Genomic DNA, 25349 nt, shown 5'->3' with positions numbered 1-25349 from the left:
GTAAAAAAAATCAGTATTTTTTTTAAAGAGGGAGAACAGCTCAGTCTACTTTCTTCCTATCCATGTGGGCTTGGAATTAGCTCAATGGAAAGGAACTTATTTGAGGAAAACTTTAAAAGATGTCAAAGAGTAGGAGAAGGATAAAAACAACAAAACCTTTATAGTAGGAGTTGTGTATTGTCTTTTTTTTTTTTTTTTTTTTAAAGGCACTCCTAGCATCTCAGGACATTAAAGTGACTGTTAAGGTAAGTTAAACCTTCTCAAGATGAATTTTCCTGCTACTTTTAATTAAAAGTTCTTTAGAATTAAAAGGACACTATTCAGAAAAGGCTGGAAAAAAATTTCATTGACACTAACCCCCACTCCCCTCCCCTTTTTCCCAAGGAAAAGAAAAAGCTATTTTGTGCACGGCTCACCCGGACCACACTGTACAAAGGGAGGTGGATTGGCGGCAAGACACATGAGATGACCCTTTGACCCCAAACCGCTGACAAGTCCTCAATGGCATAAATACCAGATAATCAATCACAAGCCAGGAGGGCGAGTCCCCCTGCCCTTGCCCAGCGCTGGAGTTTATGAGAGATACACTGTAAATAGACACTGGTTTCTTAAGAGGCCCCCTCGGCATTCCAGGGGCAAGCTATAATCCTGAACCGGGTATGGCCAGATCCTTGACCATCTAGTTTTACAGCTTTCATCACCAGCTTATAAAGGGCTTTTCCCTCCCAATTTCCCACTGCAATCTGGGCTCACTGATAGATTCTCCACTGACTTACTGATTCTTCTGTTGAGAAACTGACCCGAACCAAACAGGGAAAGCCCCAGGAATGAACAGGGAAGAAGGTTCCAAATAAAGAAGGAAAAGGTTGCAATGGACAGCCTGTGGGTGGGAGTGGGAAGGCCGGGGAGGGGAGCTGGGGCTGGGACTTAATCCGAGGTCCACAATTCCAGGCCTTCATGGACCTGGGAACCCAAGGGTCCAGCTTCCGACATCAACATTGTTGTCCACAGCTTTCCACAAGTTATTCAACTTCTCTAAGACCGTTTCCTCCCTCATAGGATGAAGATGATTGAATAGATGGTCAACAGAGTGGTTCTGACTGCTAAGTCAGATATTCCAGTCGCGCCTCTACTTCTGATAAGCTTTGTGATTGAGGACAAATGACTGTGTCTCTCCGGGGCTCTGTGTCTTCATCTATAAGAAAAGGGGTGATACTAGATGTACGTCTCCATTGATCTCTTCCGATTCTGTGAAAAGGCAACGCCTTTCTAGGTCACGCCAAGGCTGGTGCGCCAGCTTCTGCATGAAGCCTTTCCTGCTCCCTCCAGGTCTCTGGTGACCTCCCTCCCAAAGTGACTTTATATTTATATTGTATATTATGCAATTAAAAAAACTCTCTCTATATAATACAATTACATACAATATTGCATAATATGTATTATATTGTATATTTATATTTATACTGTACATCTATTTATGTAAATTTACAACATATAAATATTGTGTCCCCCAATAGAATCTAAGTAGAGCTGGCTTATTCTTTGCATTTGCATCTCTAGCACTGGCACAGAGTAAGTCCTTTTTAAATACTTGTTAATAGATAAGTGTATACAAATAAGGCAGAAATAGAGATATCTTTTTTCTGAGCCGACAGCCATTAAAGGTCCTGATAAAAAGGGAAAAAATACCTACCCATACCAGAGATACATTTTTGCAACAACTGAGATATGGGTAAGTTTAGAAGCTTACTGTTGTAAGTTACCCTAACTCTTTGTGAGCCATTTGGGATTTTTCTTGGCATGGATAGTGGAATGGTTTTATTGTTTCCTTCTCTTTATTTTACAGATGAGGAAACTGAGGCAAACAGGATTAAGTGATTCTCCCAGGCTCACACAGCTAATAAGTGTCTGAAGCCAGATTGGAACCCAGGAAAATGAGTGTTTTTGACTTGCGGTCCACATTGCTCTATTCACTACATCACCTAGCTCTTCTTAGAGATTTAAAAAACCTTAAACAGCAAATACACTCAAAACTACAAGAAAACAATCTTGTACATTGTATGAGATCGATGGGTGTTCATCTCTGTCTCTTCATCCAGGACTCAGAAAGCTGGCTAACCCCACACTGAGAATGTCTCCAAAACAAATCCTGAATATCCAAAGAATTTTACCAAGATTCAAAACTAGTCCAATAAATAGAATGGGTGAGGGAGCAGGGGGGAGGGGAGAGGTTCTTGGTAACTAAATTTGATAATGCTTTTGTGTTGGGGTCAGAGGTTAAATATGGCCACACTAATCCGCTTCATCCAGTATTAAAGCACAAGGGAGATTTTTCTGTAGCTTAGCAAGAGGGCTTTTCTCCTCACTGAAGAAATAGTATTTACTCAGGAAAATTGAATGTGAACACTGGGCGCTGGAGACCCAGCCCTGCGTTCATTTGACCAGTACACCTCAGTTACTGGCAGCTGGCTTTGGGTACTTTATTGTTAAGTCTGAACGACAGGGAATATACAGTGGCACTTAAAAATTTTTTTTCTTTCAAGAACTAACCTTCCATCTCTTTTCCCCTTCATCCAAAATTGAAACTTACATTTTTTAAAAATTTCTTTTTTAAAGAATAGTAACTGACCAGGCAGTGTTACATAGGAGCAAACAGAAGCAGCAGCTCAGGTAACTTAGTTATCCATGAACTGAAAACACTAACCCTAACCCCAGAGTAGGGAGGAAAGCAAAGAAAGTCTCGCAATAACTACTCAAGGAAGCCGTTGCAGACATACAGGAACCTCAGGAGCAAAGAGAGCCTCCAGAGTTGTCTGTCACTGTGGGGAGGGAATGCCTCTGAACTGGGAGTAAACTATTCTTAACTGGAAGATAGGAAAGAGTTAAGTGGCAAGAGCTGAAATTGCCTTACTACCAAGAGGATCTATACTTCTCCCCACTTTAAAAGGCAGGAGTCGGATTTTTTCCCCTCTTCCCAGGTAAGCTACTCTTTGCTCATTTCCACCTTGGTGCCAGGTCTTCCATTTGAGGAAGAGTTTACACCCCAAATAAAAAGGAGAGCCACTGAGCAAAGCCGAGTTGCCTTTCCAGGGCTGATGGTCTAAATGTCAACAATAGCCAGCTTGCCTCTGCCCAGGGGGGTCAAAGTGCAAGCAGAGAAACAATAGGCTTTCTCCCAGCGGCTGGGTCCAAAGAGAGGCCCCTCTAGGCTGCTGGAAATGCAAAGGTTCTTTGGACCACAGTTGGCCAGGGTTTCTGTTTTGTCTTCCTACATATCTCCAAAAATCCTGGATACCAGTGATTCTCATTTGGGAAAGGAAAAAAAAAAGTGGGAAATAAAGATAATAATGGCTGGCATTTATATAGACTAAAAGTATTTTACATGCATTATCTCATTTAAGGCTCACAATCCCAGTGGTTGGTGCTTTTATTTTTTCATTTTACATCTGATAAGTCTCCAAGACATTAAATGATTTGCCCAGGTTCACCCAATTAATTGTAATAATAAAAATCACAATAATTGATAACAATAATGATAACATCAAGTCTAGTATACTATCCACTGAACTAAAGAGGAATAGAATAACATATATATATATGTGTATATATATATATAATATATATATATATATATATATAATATATATATATATATATATATATATATACACACAGCACAACGGACTAAGAAATGCAATGATTTTATTCAATCCAACAAACACTGAGTTCAGGGGAAGTTGGTTGCCTTCACCTATAAATGGGGATAATAATAATGCTTACCTCCCAGAGTCATCATGAGGACCAAATGAGACAGTAATTGGAAGATGCTTATCAGCACAGTACCTGGCACATAGGTAACGTATGACAAAGGGTCAGGTTGTGAGGGCCAAATGGAGAAGTTCATGTTTTATCCTAAAAGCAAAGGAGAGCCCCTGGAGTTTGTTAAGTGGTTCAGATCTAGTTAGACTGGGATAAGTACTGAGGAAAGGAGACCATTTGAGAGGCAGTTGCAAAAGTAATAAGGCCCATTGGTTGAGCCTTTGTGAATGGAAAGTGATAGTTAATAAAGATCTTCCGGATGGGGAAAGGACAAGATTTGGCAACTGATTAGACATGTGAGGTAAGGGAGAATAAGAGCTGAGAATACTGCCAGCAATTCAAAGCTGGGAGAATGGAAGATGGCAGTATGTGCTGGAAAGATGCAGTACCATCAGCAGAAACAGGGAAGAGTGCCCAAGAGAGGTGGGTTTGGGGAGTAAAAAGGGGGTGTTTAAAATTCTCTGTTTTGGACATAATGAGTTTCCTATGTCTCTGGGTCACCTAGTTGGAAATGTCCTATAGACAGCGGTTGACGGGATTAGAATTCAGGAAAGACTATAGCTAGATCAGATCTGGGACTTTTCCACAAAGTGTTAACAATTAAACTCAGGGGAAGCCAGGAGATCACCAAATGACAGAATGGAGAGGAAAGAAAGCCCACAAAGACCCTGAAAATGAATCTGCAGTTCTACTGGGCAAGGACCCATGTGGCCCCTCTTGTGGGACAGATCACCAACAGGGCTGGAGAAGCTGAGGGCAAGGAGGTTGGCCAACGTCCCTGAAGGGGAGGCCTAGGGGCTTCAACCATCCATGGGATCAGATTGAGAAGAAATGGAAGAGCCATATGGCCCTTCTTCCCCAACACTCCTCAAACCACTTCAAACTCAAAAGCACTTGCCACCTGCTCCCTCAGAACAATCTGAGTGTTTTTCCTCAGGGACATGGAGCCAGTGTTAACCTGGCCCTCTGGGCCCAGTGGACCCAGTTCTGATGCAGAGTTTCCCTTTTCAATTCCTGTAACTAAAATGAATATGGAAAAGATAATTACCTTTAAAACATACTTAATACTTGGGCACATTATCTCTATCTGCAGAAAAAGAATGCTATCTGATGGGATCTTCCCCATAAGCTTAATCAAATTGCTATCTTAAAACTCTCTGGAGTCCTGTGAAACAGTAATAGAAAATTGGCGGCAGAGGCTGGAAACATTTTATATTTGTTTGGTTGGGGGAAACGTGCATCCTATCTGACAACGGGCACTGGGAGACAAAGTCATTTCCAATCTGAAATGGATCTTCACATATGGGGGAGGGGGTGCAGGGAAAGGAGTATATTGGGTCTGACCCAAATCTATAGACTTTATGCTCCATGTAACTTCTTGTGCTGTTAAGAAAAAGAAATTCTAAAGCTTTCAAACAAAAGCAACAACAACCACCTATATCCTTTTCTTACTTCTTCCCAGACCCACTTTTACCAAGAAGTCTTTCTTGGCTCTGCAAGTTTCAGCTTAATCCAGGTCGATGCTTCCACCTTTAATTAATTTTAAGTTTCAATTGTGACACTATATCTGATCCCAAGGAAGGCCCATACTGTCCAAATTAATCCAATGTATCTTCTCTGCTATTGTTTTGCCCAAATACTATCCAAGAGGTAGGTGGTTGGTGGGAAGGCTGCTTTTATTTTTATTTTTTTACTTCCTTTTTTATATATATTTTATTTTATAATAACTTTATATTGACAGAATCCATGCCAGGGTAATTTAAGGCTGCTTTTTAAAAACCAGAGGGATGAAGCATTTGAGGGGAGTTAATGCATGTTGTAGTTGAGCCTTCCTTCACCTCAAGTAGAAGCCCACCTACTAACGAGCTGCCTACTCCTGCCCAGTTGGCCCTATTTATCTCATTGACAGATCATGCCAGAGTTAAGTGATAATGGGACGAGTCTCAGTGAACTGGCTTTATTCAATTTCTAGACTTTCTGTTCATAGACAGAGACCTCTTCTGACAATGTTTTTAAATGCCTTCAATAAAATATATAGGATTACTCAGGAAACCAATGATGCTGAAATATAGCCATAAAAATATTTTTAAACAAATTCTTAGACTTCAGGTTTAAGAGTTCCTGTTCTAGAAGGTCCCCTAACATGGCAACCTGGAAGATAATAGCCAAGGGTGGAGGGGGATATTTATGCACATACAAACACGTATAGTACTATCTTTTATGAAGGTAAACTCAAATGAAAGAACCATGACAGAATTTCCAAGACAGAGAAGATCTCAGCAGCCATATATTCCCATCTCCATCCAAAGAGTAACCTTCTCTACAGTGAGGACCTCACTGCACTGAGCTGAGATGGCTGACTGAGGATAACAGGCTCTCTAAATCTAGGTGAAAGCTGACCAAGCTGTTACCAGGAGCTCTGAGGAAGCCCATTCCATAACTTCCCTGTTAACTGCTCCTATTAGTGTCTCTGAGTCTGCAAATTCTCCTTGATATCAGGAGACATTATCTGTCATTATCTGTCAATGGTTCTTGATATCAGAACCATTTCACTCTCTTGCAATTTACATTTATTCCCTGCCCGTGGACAATATTCATGAATGGGCATGAAGGCAACAGGTCCCCATTCTCTTTTGTTCACTTGCTCCAGAACCGAGTTTTCTTCTGGGGCAATTCCCTATAAGTCAAAAGTTGGGATGGGACAGTGATCCAGGAGGCACAAGACCTCTGCCCCGAAGGTCTATACAAGAGAAGCAGAGGCTTAAAGTTGGGTGATATCTAAAGTGAGAATATTCCAAGAGTCAGATTGATGGCAATTAGGAATATATCATTCCCAACCACTGGGAAATGGGGTGTTTGGTTAATTATCCTACCTGAATAATAATAATAATAATAAATAATAATCAGCCTACCTAACTAAGAGTTCCTATATATTTCCATCTAGGAAATACAAGTTTTCAAACAATCACAAATATGATAAAATATATTACTGGAAGCATAATAAGCAGAACTTCATCTTTTTGTGTTGAATTTCAGGAACATTAATTCCCATTATTTGTTTCTGGGATTGTGGGCTTTCATCTTATCTTGGCCAGAAGTAGGGTACCATGTTGTAGTTGAGCATTCCTAAACCTCAAATAGAAGCCCACCTGTATAATGCTGCTAAAGAGCTGCCTACTCCTGGCCCTATTTATCTTATAGACAGATAATGTCAGAATTAAGTGATGGGATGTCTCAGTGAACTGGCTTTACCTCCAGAAGTAGGCCAGTTCCAAACCATGCAACATCTAGGTCTTCCTTCCCACCTCTTTCAACTTCCCCTTCATCTGCTATCTTCCTCCATAAAAATGTAAGCTCCTAGAGGGCAGAAACTGTTTGGGCTGCATGTATTTGTATCACCAAAACTTAGCACAGTACCTGAAACAAACTCTTGGCTGCTATTCAGTTGTTTCAGTTCTGTCCAACTCTGTATAACCTTACTTTCTTGGCAGAGATACTGGAGTGTTTTGCCATCTCCTTCTCCAACTCATTTTACAGATGAGGAAACTAAGGCAAATAGAGTTAAATGACTTGCTCAAGGTCACACAGTAAGTACCTGAAGCCATATCTCAACCCAAACCTCCCCGACTCCAGCCCCATTGCTATATATTGCACCATCTAGCCACTTGGTAATAGAAAGCTCTTAATCAATGTTTTTTCATTCATTCATTCATTGACAAATAAATGAATGAATAATCCTGTCCTATAACTGTAGAAGATAAAAGGAGATTGTGCTGAATCAATACTGGCTTATAGCATCTTCTGAAAGTTGCTTTTTAAAACAAATCCCTCATGTCAGCTTGTTTACTTATAATTTGTCTCTTTTCCTATAAGAACCTAGAATGTGCCAAAACAGGAGAAAATATTTTCAGAATTTTCTAGTTGTTTGAGTTTTAGATGAAGGAAATTTTACTTCCTTCCACATCCATCCTCACACATTCATTCTCCTAGACATCCCCTAAGTATTCCTTCTCCCATCGTTACAGCTTAGGACCCCTCTGTGGGTCTCAACAACACAACTAAAACTCTAAGCTGGGGATATGCACTGCTCTGTATGAAATATTTAAGTTGCATTTCTAAATATATACATTATTTAGCCTACAGTCTATAAAATATTTATATTGTTTGTCATCGTTCCCCCCACCCTGAATATGCATTATTTACAGTACAGTCAGAGAAATCTTAACCCCATGATTTTAGAATTATTCACATCTTCCATTCTATGTGCCCACTGCACCCACAGAGCTGCCCCTGATGAAGATGGAGAAAAATCAGGCTCTTCATTTTCTACTCAGTCTAATTAAAGCAAAAGAACAAAACTGTGGTGAAAAGCAGGCTAGCTTAAGGGTGGCTCAGGAGGACCAGGTACATGGAAAGGTAAGATGTGGCAGAGATTCAAAATGAGGGACCACCTTAAAAGTCTACTCTTCATTTTACATATGAAGAAACTGAGAAAGTTAAGTGATCTGTCCAACGTCTTATAAATAAGAAATATCAGAGCTGAGACAGGACCCCATCTCTGTAAGAGGGAGACACTGGAGACAGAGACAGAGAGACAGGGAGGGCAGGCAGGGAGGGAGGGAGAAAGTGAGAGAGAAAATGAGAAAGGGAAAGAGGGCAGAAAGAGAAAGAGGGAAATTGAGAGAGGGAAAGAGAGGGAGGAAAAAAGAAGGGAGAAAGGGAGAGGGAGAGAGATTGAGATAAAGAATAAAAAAGAGAGAAAAGAGAGGAAGAGGGGGGGGAGAGATTAAGGGAAGAAGGGAAAAGGAGAGAGATTGTGTATGTATGTGGGTGGGTGTGGGTGTGAGACAGACAGAGAGAGAGAGAGAGAGATAAAGAGAAATAGAGAAATAGAGAGAGGGAAAGAGGGAGGGAGAGGGTGAGAAAAAGGAGAGGGAGAGGGAAAGGGAGAAGGAGAGGGAAAGGAAAGGAAGGAGAGAGATCAAAGTTAATCTCCAAGACAGGAGCACTAGCAGGCAGGAGAACTGGGCAAGACCACCTGCAGAAGATAAGAAGTGAGCAGAGTTTTGAAAAAAGCCCAGGAAGCTCTGAAGTGGACATGAAGAGGAAAAGCATTCTGAGGAATGGGGGGCTGCCCATGTAAAAGCGGAGGGAGATAATGGAGTGTGCTGGTCCAGGAAAGAAGAAAGTCAGTGTGGCTGAGACAAGGTAAGCCTAAGAAGAGCAGGACATCAGGAAGAGGCCAGGTTATAAAGAGCTTCAGATGCCAGAGCAGTTTATCCAGTCCTAGAAGTCACAGGCCGGGAGCCATTGGCAGTTATTGGAGAGGGGGCGATATGGTAAAACCTGCTCTTTAGAAAAATGACTTTGGCAGCTGAGAGCATGGAATGGAGTGAGAAGGAGCCCCTCGAGGCAGGGAGATACTTTAGATGTTATAAAGATGATAAAGAAGCACCTTTGTTTTAGGGATTGTCTCTGTGTTCTTAGCAAAGATCCTCATATGTAAGTAAATGTTGGTTGATGAATTCTTGGTGAATGAATTATTGAATTTGATTGTTGAAACTCCCCAGAAAAACTTGGACAGAATGAGATAGAAAGTGCAATTTTTGTGAAAGACCATGACATTTAGTATCTACCACTCTCTCCAGAACTCCTCCTGTCTCTGAGAGTCCATGCCCCAGCCTGGAGACTTGTGGCCCTCCGTGTCTATCTAATTAAAATCTGCCTTCCTGACCATTTCCCCTTGCTGACTATTTCCCCTTCCTCATCCCCAGCTGAGAAAGATTGCTCCAACCTCTGTACAATGTCAAATCACAACCTGAGGGCGGTTCTTGATTCAGTAAGCTCTTTATTGGACATGTGATCACTTTGAGGCTTGTAAACTGAGTCATCTGTGTTTGGAGAGTTTATACTCCTCTTCCTCCCATCTCCTCCCCTCCCTCTTCCCTTCCCCTGCCCTCTCCTTGGATCACAGATCCAATGATTCAGCAATGGAAGGAACCTCTCTAAGTAATCTAGTCTAATCCCCTTGATTTACAGATGAGGAAATGGAAACTTAGAGACAGTCAAGTCTCTTACTTAAGGCCACCCAGGTACAGTAAACGGCACTGTCAGAATCTGAATCCAAGTCTTGTGAGTCTAAGTCTGCATCCTCTCAAGTCTCATCTTAAAATGTCCTGCAACTTTTTTCAAACAAAAATAAAAAAACTCACATGACAGGGTCATATGGTAAGTAGATAGATAATCTCTATTCAACTTGAACATCCTGCAGCAGATCTGGCTTTGGGACCATGATTCAGTGATTTTTTACCCCTCTGGTTTTCAATTTCCTTAGCCATAAAATGAAAGGTTTAAGCAAGATGCCCTTTAACTTCCTTCCAGATGGCCACATGAGAGACAGAAAAAACAAATGCTATCAAGGGTTTCCTTATCAATGCAACATCGATTCCTATACACCCCCAGACACACAGACCCTTCACTCAAAGAGGGAACAGCAAACATGGGGACTAAGACCCGATCTTTTCAGACCCGGCTCCTCACCCCAAAGAGAATGTCTCCCCTAGGTCACCTTCATCACATAGTTCTTGGAAGGCCTGGGGATGCGGCTGTATCCATGTGTCCCCCAGAGAGACTCGACAGGTCAAACACTGAAGGGATTAAATCAGCTGCTTCTCTTCTGGTTGCAGAACTGGGGACAGAGAGGTGTGTGTGTGTGTGTGTGTGTGTGTGTGTGTGTGTGTGTGTGTGTGTGTGTGTAAGCGCACATTTTCCCCCTTTCCGGTACCTCTACTTACCCTGGTACTGTTTTGAATCTCTAAAATAATGTGACAAGTTAATGATGGTACAATTATCTAAATGTTTAACAGACATGTTATCTAAGTGAGTCGGATTGAGATTCCATCCCGCTGACAATAAACATCAATGGTAGAGCAGAAAGCGATAGGCAAATTATAACAAACCCTGCAATTTCAACGCTATTAAATTTGGAGGAATAACAGCCTTGAGGCCTGTAAACTCTGAATAAAATAGGCCCTTGTGTTTGTCCAACTATTAAATCAAAATGCTACCAACATCCTAGAAAAAACAAGGCGATTTATGGCTTTGCAAGTTTCAGTTACACATTGGTTTTTATTAACTCCTTTCTTGTCATCAAGGGCAGCAGGGTGGGTGTTAACGTGGGAGAGGAGGAAGAAGATGGGGTAAAAGAATGGGGGGATGACCAAGGAGCAAGGAATCCCAGCTAAGGTGATGGGGGAATTGAAAAGAAAGCATAGATGGTAGCTGGAGATTGGGAAGAATAGAATGCAGATGGGATGGGAGTTGTCAACTGGGATTAAGAAAATCAGGAAGATGGGGCAGTAGTAAGAAACTGAAAATGAAGAGCCAAGAGAGAGATTAAGGGAATGGAGGGGAAATGGGGAAGTGTTTGGAAATAAAGAAATCAAGGCAAGGACATATGAGTTCAGGGAACAGCAAATAGGCAGTCTGATTAGAATGTAAAGTATAAGAAGGTAGGCTGCAGCCAGATTATGAAGGATATTCAATGACTCAATGAAGAAGCTGTAATTTATCTTACAGGCAATAGGGAACACCTCAAGATTCTTGAGTAAAGGAGTAGGTTAAAGCAATTAATCAACAAGCACTTACAAAAAACCCATTGTGTATGGGCAAAAAATAAAAATGAGAGTCCCTGCCCTCAAGAAATGTACATTCTATCAGGGAAAACACTATGTACATGCATAAGAATATAGAAACATATACAAAGCAAATAGGAAGTAATAGGGGGCACTAACAGATGGGTAGGAGTCTGGAAAAGACTCCTATAGGAGATAACACAAGCTGGGCTTTGAAGAAAGCTAAAGCTCCAAGGGTAGATAAGTAGCACACTGGATGGAATATCAGGCCAGTTCAAATCCCACCTCAGACACTTACTAGCCTGGACAAGTCACTTCACCTGTCTGCCTCAGTTTTCTCATCTGTAAAATGAGCTGAGAAGGAAATGGCAAACCACTCCAGTGTCTTTGCCAAGAAAACCCTTAAAGGGGTCAAGAAGAGTTGGGTACAGATCAAACTAAACAACTGAACAATAAGGCTCCTAAGGACTGTAGGTGAATGAATTTCATGTAAAATATGTATTTTAGGATTATTAATCTGATAGCTGTATGGAGAATAAGCTAGAGAAGGGAGAGGATAGAATGAGGGAAATTAATTAAATAAGAAGTCATGCAATAGAAAAGAGGATGGCAGATAGCATTCAAAGCCACCAAGAGTCAAGGTAGATGAGAACTGAGAAAAGAACACTTAAGAAGAAGGCTCTGATAACCTTGGAGATTTAGAGGCAGTGGGAGAGGTAGAAGTCCAATTATTCTCTCTATTCTTGGAAAGAGAAATGGAGGTAAGGGACCAGAATTGTTGACTCATTTTAAAAGCATAGCTGGGAAAGGGAGAAGAGATATAAGCTTTTGCTTGAGGGAATGGTTGGGTCAAAGGAAGGATTTTGTGGGTTGAGAGTAATATGAGATGAATGATTGAGGGGAGGAGACTTGAAGAGATGAGAGGAGAAGAGATCAAGGGTCCTCTTTTTTACTACAAAACTACAAACTATAAAAAGGAGGAGAGAAAGAAAAAGTGATTATATAGAAAGGTTTTAAGTAAGAAGGAGTTCACTGTGTATTGCTTCTATTTTGTCAGAAAACTAGAAGGTAAAAGTCTTCTTTTCAGAAATAAGAATGGTCTAGGGTCTTCAGAATAGCTGCTTCAAATCTTGTGATAAAGAGTATGGACCATCAACCAGGGAAAAAAGTATTTTATGTGTTCTAGTTATTCCAGGAATTCCACAGAGAAGTGAAGGCCTAAGTGAGAATAGTATAAATTTATATAAGGCAGATGGTGGAGCAACTCAACTCCATTGGCTCCTTCCTCTTGTTTCCTGCTCTGATTTTCTGAAAGAGGTCCTACTCTTCTCTCTCATTCTCTGAGACTCCAGGATGAATATTGGGAAAGTATGGGGGAAGACAGTGATGACAGGAATAAAGATCTTGTTCTGCTGTGAGCAAAAACTACTCTCTATCTGCATCTACTTTTACAAGTGTGGATATCTATAAGAATGGAAGTGTCCATCAATTCCAACTCTCAGTGTTCGGTATTGTGTTAGAACACTATATTCAGTTGCTTAAAAACAAGCATCTTGGACCTAGGAAGACTTACTCTTCGTGTAATCTCTCTTGGTCCCTGCAATTTACCTATGAAATGGAAAAGGCAGAATAATGGGTTGAGCAATGAACTTCACGTCAGGAAGACCTGAGATTGAATCACATTTACAAAAATCATGTAACTCTGGGCAGATCTGATAAGGGGTTTCTTTTGGCCTCAGTTTTATCATCTGTTAAATTTCCCTTTCAACTCCAAATCTATGATTCTTTCTCCAGGGAGAGAAAGGAAGAGTGGGTACCAAACACTCTTAAAAGAAACACAGAAATTACAAATAAAGTAGGAGAAACCCAAACTTTGCCTAGAAATCAGAATGAATGTGCTAGAAGAAACTTCAGAGATCTTTGTCCAAACCCTTGATTTTATACATTGGAAATTGAGAAGACCAAAAAAAGTGAAATGCTTTGCCCAAAGACAGAGAATGAGGAGCTGAGCTGATGCTAGATTCATTGCTTCCGACTTAAAAGAGATCTCAGAAATCATGAACTCCAACTCTCTCCTCTTACAGATGAGACAAACGAGAGCTGGTTCAGTACTTGCTCAGATTATACAGTAGCAAAGCCAAGACTAGACTCAGATATTGTCATAATTCAAAGGGCCCTTAGAAGACTGCTCATTCTGGGTCAATCTTTTTACTGTTCCAATGGAACTATAGCCAGACACATCCATTTTGAATTTCTTCTACAAACATTATTAAGTTCCTTTAGCAGGCAAGTCAACTGGGAAGTTTAATCTGTTTTTTCCCAATCTTTCTCACCTTTTGCGCCACTTAAGATCCCCTTCCCAAGCACCTCCAGAAGGGGACAATGAGAGTTTGGGATCTCTGAAATTAGGCTGAAAAGTAGGGAACCTAGAAATTTAGCTTTGAAAGGGAAGAGGAGAAGGCGATAGGGGGAGCAGGGGGTTTTCTGGGTGGTTCATAATGGAAAAAGGTGACTCCCCTGGTATAGCAGGTAACAGCTGAGCTGACCCTTCCCAATTCTCCACAAGCAGCCCCAACAGAGCTGCAAAACATGTGCTAGGAAAATAAAACTCTATATTAGGCTTCAAACATGCCTTTATAGTAACAGCATGAAATTAGGTCAGGAGTAAAGCTATGCTAGTGAATCGACTGTACAAATATCAGCACATGATTCTGTTTCCCAAGAGTCTATGACGTTTTTCAACATTTCTCCATCTCAAGCTTTCTCATGTTAAATTCCTTGGCACATCAGGAGAAATCCTAGACAAATCACCTCTGATATTTATAAAAAGTCACTCCAACCTATACAGAATGCATTTGTCTAGGCCGCTGGTCTACCATTGCCCCTTCCTCCCTCCCTAGCCCTTCCCACTCTCCCACTGCATTACACCCTTCGGACGGGCCCTCAAGGATCCTTCACTTTTCTTGTATGATTTTAAGACGGTTAAGTTATTTCCTTTCTCGCTGCTCCTACCTCTTCCAGGATCAGGCACCAGGCGGCCAGTGCTGGGAAGATGAGCCAAAACAGTTGCTGAGTTTCCTATTGCTGTAGGACCCAGGCCAGCTCAGCTGAACACCCTTTCCAATTCATCCTCCTCTGCAAGGCCTCTGAGCTGCAGGACTCATGGGCAGCCCTCGGGGTGCACTGTCCTGTAGCTGATGCTCCCCTCTCCTAGCACCCCCACCCCAGGGAGAGTCACGAGGGCTTCAGCTTCCCATCCCAAGTTCATTTTTAAAGACTTCTTTCAAGCACCATTAACATGTCTAAAAAGTGAGAAGGGCCAAGAGCGGGAGGAAGGCTGTGGGAGCTGTTGTTAACACTCCACTCCTTCAGAGAATAAATGCATCACTGTGTGGTATGTGCTGAAGGTGGGAAGAGCCGGGCCGGATCGATGCACCCAGCGTGACCTCCAATCCTCAATTAGGATGGACAAGAGAGGGCAAGGGGTGGCCCCAACACGTCACCATCCCCAGCCGAGGGTCCATCCAACAGAAGGCCAATAAGAACCTTAACTGAGTGGAATGACTCCCTCTGCAACGCTGGAATTTGGAAACAAAACAACCTCTTCTCAGGTCACTGAAAAAAATCTGGTTTTGTGATAATGTACAAGAATGGTGGGCCACGTATCCCAGGCCAAGTCCTCTCATTTTACGCAAGAGGAAGGAAGCTGCGTGGGTCCCAGTAAGAAAGTTCTGATCCAAAAAGCAGAACCTGTGGATTCTAGTTCCAGATCTTTTAGTGACAAACAAGCCAATTACTCTCTCTGGGCCTAATCTGCAAAATGGAGACTCAATCCAAGAAACCCAAGTCTAAGGAGAATCCCAATGGCTACTGAATAAACTTCTTTCCACCACGAGAAGCTAAAAGCTGATTTGTTTTAGGCTGGGGCGGGGAGGGAAGACAAGGCATGAAGCATTAACTATGTAGGAGTGTAGTGTCTGTGCTTGTGGGCAAAGCCCTGGGCTGCCCTAATCTGTATCAGCCTTCTATCTTATTATCGACCCGCACGCTCCTGGAGACTAGGGCTGGCCATGAGCATCTCTGGGAGGGCTAGATCCTGGGCACTCGGGCAAATCTCCTCCTACCCCGGCCTCGACCCGCCCAGAGCCATTAGTCCTGGAGCTGACATAGTGCTTGGACTTAAACCCTTCCAGGTCACCTTAGTCTGGGCTTCAGCCAAAGGCTGAGAGAAATGACATTTGTCAGGATACCAGTGTTGTTTTTTAGAACACTCATCAATCAATCAATCAATTAACAAGCATTCATTAAGTGCCTATAAAGTCAGGCATGTACTAGGAATAATGAGACAAAAGAGTAAACAGTCCCTCCCACCACCATCACCCAAAAAGGGAAAGAACATGTAACATGTAAGTTAATTTGAAATATTTACAAATTTAGAGAAGAGGCAATAGCAGCTGGGGTAGGGTAAGGCGGGGTAAGAATAGGAAAAGTCTCAGTTTTAATTAAAAATACTTACAAATTAATACAAATTTGGAGAAGAGGCAATAACTAGTAGCTGGGATAGGGTAAGGTAGGATGAGACTAGGAAAGGTCCCGGTTTTAATTAAAAATATTTACAAATTAATACAAATTTGGAGAAGGGGCAATAACTAGTAGCTGGGATGGGGTAAGGTAGGATGAGACTAGGAAAGGTCCCGGTTTTAATTAAAAATATTTACAAATTAATACAAATTTGGAGAAGAGGCAATAGCAGCTGAGTGGGGTAGGGTGGGGAGAGAATGGGAAGGGTCCCTGTTTTTGCCTTCCTTTGTACGCCTGGCACATAATAAGTGCTGAATAAAAGCTGCTTGACTTAACTTGGGTTGAAAGCTGCTGCAGGAGCCAGTCTCCAGTCCATGGCAGCAGCAGTACAGGTGAGCTGAAGCCCTGGCAGGAAACTATCAATTTCTCAGCTCACCAGGGTTCACTCTTGATGCTTAACTGAAAAGCCCAAGCCTGGTGCTCGAGGTGCAGACAAAAACCTGATTAACTCCCAGCCTGCTACCCCACCCATCTTTTCTGTCTCCTGAGCCCAGGCTGGCTCTAGAGCTTGGCAGGAGAGCAGCTCCTCTCTGGTGTCCTCAGACATTCTGGGCCCTGAGCTTTCAAATAAACATCCTAGCCCTGCTCTGAGAGATTTTTTCCAAGGTCATCAGTGATACTCAGCGGGCCTTATTTTTTCTTGTTTTGTATTTCTTTATTCTGTCTCGGCCCTTCCACAGTGCATGGAGCACCTGTACCTCCACAGAGGCCTTGTTTGGCCCATACATACAAGAAGGTACGTTTGGATCCTCTGCCTGATGAGAGGGCACAGTTTCCATAGGGACTCTGCCTCGAGAACCCCATGCTGTAACCACCCTGACAACTGGAAGAAAAAGCAGCAGCTGGGCATTTCACTTGTGATTTATTCCCTTTCATTCTCAGGGATTGACAGCAGGGGCTAGGGATTGCTCCCTAACTCAGGAGGGGGAATGGGTCCCACTGAAAGTCAATGATGCAATCCTTCAAGGGAATATTGGGGAGTCTGGGTTTCACTCTCTGACCTCAGGTCTGTAGGATCAGTATTATTACTACTCCTGTTAATCCATATGCCAAATATGTCTTTTAAATCACCCCATTCCTCCCTTTTTCCCCACAATTGACAAATTCCTCTAATGCAGAGGTTCTTAACCTAAATATGTCTTTTAAATCACCCCATTCCTCTCTTTCCCCCAAACTGACAAAATCCTCTAATGTAGGGGTTCTTAACCTAGAGTCTGTAAATACATTAAAAATATCTTGACAACCATATTTCAGTTTAATTATTTTTCTTTACAATCCTATATATTTTATTTTATGCAATTAAAAACCTCTTTCTCAGAAGGGGTCCGTAACAAAAAAGGTTAAGAACACTAAAGGTGCCATCTAAGTGCTAGGTACTGTACTAAATACCCCCCCAAAAAAAAAAACCAGATATTATCTCATTTGACCCTCACAACAATCCTGGGCTGGAGGTATTATTATCACACCCATTTTATAGTTGAGGAAACTGAGGCAGACAAAGCTTAAGTGACCTACCTACAGTCACTAAATTTGAACTTAAGTTCAAATTTTATCTTATTATAAGATAATAGGCTTTGAACTTAGGTAGTTCTGACTCCAGGCCCAGTCCTCCATCTGGATGCTTTCAGGAAGAAGATTAGGGGTTCTCCAGGGGAAAAATATCCCAGCCTCTAACAGTGGTCTAATTTCATATACCAAGATTGTCCCTTCAACCAGGAGCCCCGCCACCCCAAAACCAACAGGAAGCGGCGTGTTCTTATACATTCCCACAAGTCAAAAACAGCAGCCAAAGGGTCTTCCGCAGGTCCTCCAAAATGCCCTAGTTCCCTCCTCCCTCCCCATGGTCAGGCTGAATCCTCCCTCCCTCCCCTCCCCCTCAGCCACCAGGCTGCCCTCTAATTAATGTCCCCCAATCTGCTCTGTTGTCTGGGGGCCTGATCTCTTGCCTGGGTCCCAAATGGCAACGTACAGTGGTTCGAACAACATTATGATTTGTAAAACCCACTCCTAATTAGTTTGACTTTGAATAAAGGGGGTAATTATTTTAAAATTTATTAACTGCTGCCTGGCCAGAGAAGTTTCCAGATCAAATGACACAGAGAAGCTATTTCTGTTCAGTGATGCAGCAATTTATATTACTGATCGGTCATTAAAACCTCTGGCACACAACCAGTTATGTTTCCCGAGCCAAGATAGTGTCCATGTGTCAAATTTCAAGCTCAGAGTATAAATTAAGCCATTAATGGTATTTATCAGTTTATCAGGACTAAAAGAACTACTTACTAATTTAAGACACTCCTGATATAGAACACAAGGAGTGTGCTGGGAAAGAAGGGGGGGACGGGAAGGAGGGGATATGCAAGATTTTTTTTCCCTTCTTCTCAGTTTTATTTTACTGAACAGTGCAAAAAAAATTCTGATGTGTAAATGAAGTACATGCTTCTGAGGGAGCTGCATAGCTGTTAATTCCTCGCCACTCTGCAACACAAACATTTGGGAAGCGGCAATGTTTCGCAATATGTATTTGTCATAATAGAAAAGGTGTAAAATGATCTCTGTTTATCTCCTCAAAGTCTTTGCTGTACCAAAACAGAAAACCCGAGTGCAGCAACAAAACCCAAGCGCGGCCCAACAATAAACAGCTTCGGAGAGTGCCAGCCTGCAGCCTGGGGCCTGGCCCGGCTCACACTGACCTGGCTCGCCAGGGCTGGTGAGAAGGCATGGGATGGGGGGGCCGGGGGCGAGATTCTGAACCGTTAGCCCGGCTGCACAGAAACCGGAGACATTTTTCACCCTGACATGTCTCGGTCTCAACAAAGCATGTAATGGCCACCGTGCTGGTCAGCGTAACTAATGATGATCACAGCTAACATTTACATGGCACTTATTAGGGGCTGGCCTAAGTATTTTTTTTAAAAACCCAGAATACGATGTCATTTGTTCTTCACAACAACCCTAGAAGGTAGGTGCTGTTATTATCCCTATTTTACAGATGAGGAAATTGAGGCAGCAAACACTGGTCAGATGACTAGATCTGACAGCTAGATCACACAGCTAGGAGGTCTTCCTGATTCCGGCCTCCCTGCCCGTCCTAGCTGCTGCTAACCTACCTAACTTGGCAGCAATTGCCCAGAATAGAAGGAGAAATGCTTTAAAAAGGACTATTAAAGATTTATTAAAGCTACATGCGACACATAGTAGGTGTTTTATAAAGTTATCAGAAAAGAATTTTTCTTGGGGGAGGGGGCGAGAGATGGAAAAAAATGACCTTTAGAGAGCTCTTCTCTATGACCCTCTCAGTAGCTTTGCTAGTTACTCCACAGACCATAGAGAAGCCAATGTTCCCATGGGGACCTTAGAGATCATCAAATCCAATTCCCCAGTCCAATAAACTGAGATCCAAATTAGTGACATGATCTGTCAAAAGCCATAATGCTAATAAAGTAGCAGAGCCGAGACTAGAAACCAGATGCGACTGCAATGCCAGAGCTCCAGCCCAAAGGGGTCACACTCAAGGCTCACACTGACTCAGAAAACAAAAATCAGCATTCTCTATGTTGCACTGTGTTTTTCTTTGTTTTGTTTTGTTTGCTGCTACTTCAGTAGCTTTACAGTCACATCTGACTCTCTGTGACCCCATTTGGGGGTTTTCTTGCAAAGATACTGGAATGGTTGGCCATTTCCTTCTCTGGCTCCTTTACAGAGGAGGAAACTGAGGCAGACAGGATAAAGTGACTTGTCCAGGGTCACGTAGCTACTAAGTATCTAAGGTGAGATTTGAACTCAGGTCTTTTTGACTCCAGTCCTAGCACTCTATCAGCTGGGCCACCTAGTTGTTCCCATTTATTTTATTAAACATTTCCAAACTGATTTGGACTGTGCCTTCAGAAGCTCTGCCAGCACCTGGTTGGCTGCAAATTGACACTTCTGTTCAGATTTACCATTTATTCATTTAAGAGCCTCTAAATTATAAGATACTGCACTTGGTTCTGGGGGATATAAAGAGAAAACCAGAGTCCTTATTACCTTCAGGGAGGTTAGAGTCTACTGGGAGAATAAATACAAATGCAGGAAAATATAAAACAAAGTAACTTGAGAAGAGAGAGAGAGGAGAGATAGACAGATAGACACAGAGAAGGGAAGGAAGGAGGAAAGGAAGAAAGTAGAGAGAGAGAGAGAAGAGAAGAGATAGGGAGAAAGGAAAAGAGAGGGGGGAGAGAGAGAAGAGGGAAGGAGAGACAGACAGACACAGAGAGAGAATGAGAGAAGAGGAGAGAGGAAGAGAGAGGGAAAGAGAAAGAAAAGGAAGAGAGAAAAAAGAGGGAAGGAGAAAAGGAAGAGAGAAAAAAGAGGGAGGGAGAAAAGAAAGAAAGAAAGAAAGAAAGAGAAAGAAGAAGAGAGGGAGGGAAAGAAAGAAAAGAAGGGAAGGAGAGAAGGTGGGAGGGAGGGGGAGAGAATGAGAATGAAGGATGTGCTGGCAAATGTTTAACAACCAGCTCTCCAGGGGGGGAAATTATGTATTATACACTTTTAAGTTGAATCTGTATTATTAACATTTTCTCCTTCACTTTCTTAAATCTAGATAATCAACAAACTGAGTCCTGATTTGTAGCATATGCTGATTTCCTAAGTGTAAATGCTCACACTGAAAATTTAACAATCTGCTCTGGAGTTGGTTCAGCTGGTTCCAGCATATGCCTGGAGAGAAGACTGACAATTATTAGGGAAGGAGGTCAAAGAAGGTTTCCTGGAAAAGAAAGAACTTGAGTTCAGTCTTGACGAAATCTGGGGATCCTAGGAGATGGAGAGTGCTTCCCAGGCATGGGGAATATCCTGTGGAGGACTACAAAGGTCGAAGACAGGAGTTGAGGGAAACTAGTAATCTAGTCTGTTTGGAAAAGAAAATGGTAGAAGGCTAGAAAAGTAGGCAAAAGATTATGGAGGGCCTGAAATGCTGACCCGAGAGGCTTTGTGTTTTAGCTTAGAAACCCTTGAACAAGTGCTCACTTGTGCTAGTAAAAACCTGTGCCTCCCACAGATGATTCTGGCAGATGAGTGGATGATCAATCAATCCACAAAGAGTTAGTCAATGCCCACTATGTTCCAGGCACTGTGCTAGGTGCTAGAGACACAAATAAAAAGAACAAAAACAATTCCTATTCTCATGAAGGTCAGAGAGGGAAAAATCTGAAAGCAGGAAGATCAACGTGGGGGTTATTAAAATCATTCAGACATCAAACACATGGCTTGTAGATTGTCTCTCAAATGGATATGATCCAGATTAAATTGTAATTGGCAAATATTTTACTTAGCAAAATAAAAATGGAATAAAACAAATATTAGATTTTAAAACTAATTCACTACGCCACCCATGGAGATCATTATGTATGGATTATTTCTACTTGGGCTCTGCTTTACTAGCCTTATAAATCTTTCGTTGTTGTGCAATTAGTTCAGTCAGGCCGTACTCTTCATGACCCTATTTGGGGTTTTCTTGACAAAGATATGGAGTGTTTGCTATTCTCTTTTTACAAAGGAGGAAACTGAGGTAAACTGGGTAAAGTGACTCACTCGGGGTCACACAGCTAGTCAGTGTCTGAGGCCGAACTGGAAGTCAGGTCTGACTACTTGTGGCACTCTATCCACCGAGTCTCCACGTTGCTCCTATAACTCTTCCAAACTTGGGCATTAGTGATACCTTTATCTATGACTATGTAGCCACATAATAATTGCCCTCCTCCTTTACCTCTCCCAAGTCTTAACGGCTGACGTCAATGTAGTGTTTTATAATTAGAAAATGTTTTACAGACACCTCTAAGAGATAACACAAGTGTTATCCCCATTTTTACAAGAGGAAGTAGAGGTTAAAAATCTTGTGTAAGGTTATGTAGTTTATAGACGACAGAACCCGATTTGAGCTCAGGTGTGCTAATTTTAAGTCTATTACTCTTTCTAATGTATCACACATCCTCTGCAGACAGCTCACCCTCTTCAAGCTTTACTTCCTTTTCAACGAACCAGATTGAGCCCACTTGGTTAAATGGGGCTCACAATTCAGCAGGCTGGCTTCCCTAGGGGAAGGGCTTGGGATTCTCCCACTTGCATGGACAGGTAGAAAAGGTGACCCATTAGGGACGCCTGGGGTTAATGACTTTGACCACCAGTTTCTTCCTCCCATGCAGCCTTTCCTAGAGAATGGCCCTAGTGCTGGGAAAGCACTTGGGCTACAAAAGCTCTTTCCTTCGGAATGGCAGGCCCCTCAGGCCTGGGGGAGGCACTGGGGAAAAAGACCAGGCAATGTCAGGGTCACTTTCTCCCTGTTTGATTCAAACATCTATTTTATCCACGCTGCCTCGCACACAGCACGTGCTTATAAATGCTTCCTGAATGATCGATTTTATTCCTTGATCCATTTCATTCATTCACAGGACTTGCCCTACAATATTGTGTGAATTCCTCAGGGGTTCAAAGGTTTAGACAAATTCAGAGGTAAGGGCAAGTAAAGAAAGTTAGGGCAGCTGAAAGAAAGCTGGGTATGAAGGGAGAAGACCAGAGTTCAAATTCTAGCTCTGATTTCCTGTCTTTGTGACCAAAAGCAATTCGTTTAACCACTCAATGTTCTCACCTATAAAATGAGGAGATTGGACTAGATGACATCTAAGGGAACCAGTTCCCAATCAATGCTCCCTAGAATCTCTACCTTTGTGAAATCTCTGCCACATAAACACCTGCCACGTGCTTCCACGTGGCCCTGTCAGTGTCGCAAAGTTAGAAAGGCAAGTCGAGGGGACCCTCGATGCGAGGGGACCGCGGCAAAGTCAAGGCCGAAGTGGGGAAGACAAGAGACATCACCCCCTACTCTCTGAAGTCACACTTGTGATGCCGGGAAGATCCACCAGGGACGTCCCTGCAGACGCATGGAGATGTTAACTCACCTGTGTGTGTCTGTCTGTGTGTCTCCAGCGCATCCTCCTTGGAGAACTGGGCCCCACACTGATCACAGACGAAGGCTTTGGCACCAGCTGCAAAGACAGGGAAAATGAATTACAGCACATGCCACCAGGAATCCAGGGCCCACGGACAGGGTCAGCAAGGAGAAGTACAGAATGGGACTATTGACCACTTCCAATAGCGGGAGTAGCTACTGAAAGTAGGGTGCCTGTATCCTGGATGAATTAAGGAACCCATATCTACCTAAAATTCTTATGGTGCGCCATTTAAAAAAAATTGTATTAAGGCTTTTTATTTTCAAAACATATACATGGATAATTTTCAACATTCACCCTTAAGGAACCAATATCTACCTTAAATTTTTATGAAGCACCATTTAAAATAATTTTTATTAAGGCTTTTTATTTTCAAAATATATACATGGATAATTTTCAACATTCACCCTTAAGGAACCCATAACTACCTTAAATTCTTATGGTATGCCATTTAAAAAAATTTTTATTAAGGCTTTTTATTTTCAAAACATATACATGGATAATTTTTAACATTCCCCTTAAGGAATCAATATCTACCTTAAATTCTTATGAAGCACCATTTTAAAACATTTTTATTAAAGCTTTTTATTTTCAAAATATATGCATGGATAATTTTCAACATGCATAACACTTTGTATTCCAAATTTTTTCCCTTCCTTCTCTCCACTCCTTCCTCTAGATGGCAAGTAATTCAATATATGTTAAACATGTGCAATTCTTCTATACATATTTCCACAAATGTCATGTTGCACAAGAAATATCAGATCAAAAAGGAAAAAAATGAGAAAGAAAACAAATGCAAGCAAATAACAATAAAAAAGTAAAAATGTTGTAGTCCACATTCAGTTCCCACTGTGCTCTCTCTGGATGCAAATGGCTCTCTTCATATTGCTGAGAAGAGCCATGTCATAATGCACCATTTTTAATTCCCATGTCTACTTGGTTAAAAGGGGCTCACAGTTCAGCAGATTGAAAGAATCTCTACAAAGAATCTCAAAATTGCAGTTGTTTAGTTTTTATTTTCTTTTTTTCTCTAAAATACTGTACAGTAGATAAGAGTTCTGGACCTGAAGTCAGAAAGACCTGAATTCAAATTCAGCTTTAGATATATACTGGCTAAGTGACTCTTGGTAAGTCAACTGGCCTGTGTGCCTCAGTTTCCTCATCATTAAATGGAAATTTAAAAAGCATCTATCTCATAGAGCCATGGTGAGGATAAAATAAGATAATATTTATAAAATATTTTGTAAACTTTAAAGCAAAACAAATAAATAAAAAATAAATGCTAATTACCACCACCATCATCATTACTATTATCTAATCATTGAAGGTTAAAGCTGAAAAAAAGATTTCAAAGATCACTTAGTCCAACTCCTTCATTCTGTAAATGAGAAAACAGGGCCAGTGAAACAAAGTGACTTGCTGAAGAAGTCACAGAGTCAGGCAATGGCAAATTTGAGAAAACAAGCCAGTTTTTCTAACTTAGTTCAGTGTAGTGACTACCATATCTTAATACCTAATAATAGTAAAATCTTTCAGCAATCTTTTTTAAAGATCTAAAATCATTGTAAATCTTTCAGTATAATGAACATCATAAGCATTTAACAATTATTTATCAAATGAATGAGTGCATGGGACCATGGGGACAAGCTGCCCATTGCCTCTGATGTGCTGACAGATATTTTAAGTTTATTTTAGTCCTTATTAAAGCTCTCTCTCAGGCTCTATCTCTAGAAGGGACTCAGAAATCTATCTGCATCTTACCCTTTTATCCAGAATAACAAGACACTTGTCCCAGATGGGTAACCAAGAAAGAACAAAGGAACAGGAAGGCCCTTCAATAGGTATATGGGGGCAAGGGCTTAGAGTTGTATCCAACTCTTCATGACCCCATTTGGAGTTTTTTGGGCAAAGATAATGTAGTGATTGTGTTATTTCCTTCTCCAGCTTCTTTTACAGATGAGGAAACTGAGGCAGAGTTAAATAACTTGCCTGGAATCACACAGCTATTAAGTGTCTGAGGTCAGAGCTGAACTCAGAAGATGAGTTTTCCTAACTCCAGACCTATTGCTCTATCCACTGCACCACCCAGCTGCCTTAGAAGGAAAGAGACCACAAGGAGGAAACTCCCCCCTCCAAATATCCTCAAATTATAATTCCTGTAAAACCAGGAGCTACTGACAGGAGGACATCGAACAACATTATCACATGGGTATGGCCAATGTCCCCTGAGCTATTTGATTAATAGTATTCAAGTCTATAACAGGCCATCAGATAAATCATCTGTCCAAACTTGGCGTTTCTTCAAATGCCCCCCAGATTCATTTTC

General features: G+C 41.7%; 1 protein-coding gene across 1 annotated transcript in view; it reads right to left on the bottom strand.

Annotated features, from left to right (window-relative positions):
- The window catches only part of ZBTB16 (zinc finger and BTB domain containing 16), a 239738-nt gene that overhangs the window by 50733 nt on the left and 163656 nt on the right, over positions 1-25349 (bottom strand). The window contains exon 4 of the mRNA XM_051987006.1: positions 22970-23056. Coding sequence (XP_051842966.1) covers positions 22970-23056 — 87 coding nt within the window. The remainder of the gene's footprint in view (positions 1-22969; positions 23057-25349) is intronic.

Source organism: Antechinus flavipes, chromosome 3 (assembly GCF_016432865.1).
Source record: "Antechinus flavipes isolate AdamAnt ecotype Samford, QLD, Australia chromosome 3, AdamAnt_v2, whole genome shotgun sequence".
In the NCBI taxonomy this organism is placed as follows: Eukaryota; Metazoa; Chordata; class Mammalia; order Dasyuromorphia; family Dasyuridae; genus Antechinus; species Antechinus flavipes.
Note: the sequence above shows the minus strand (reverse complement) of the source record. Positions and strands in the feature narration are given on the sequence as shown.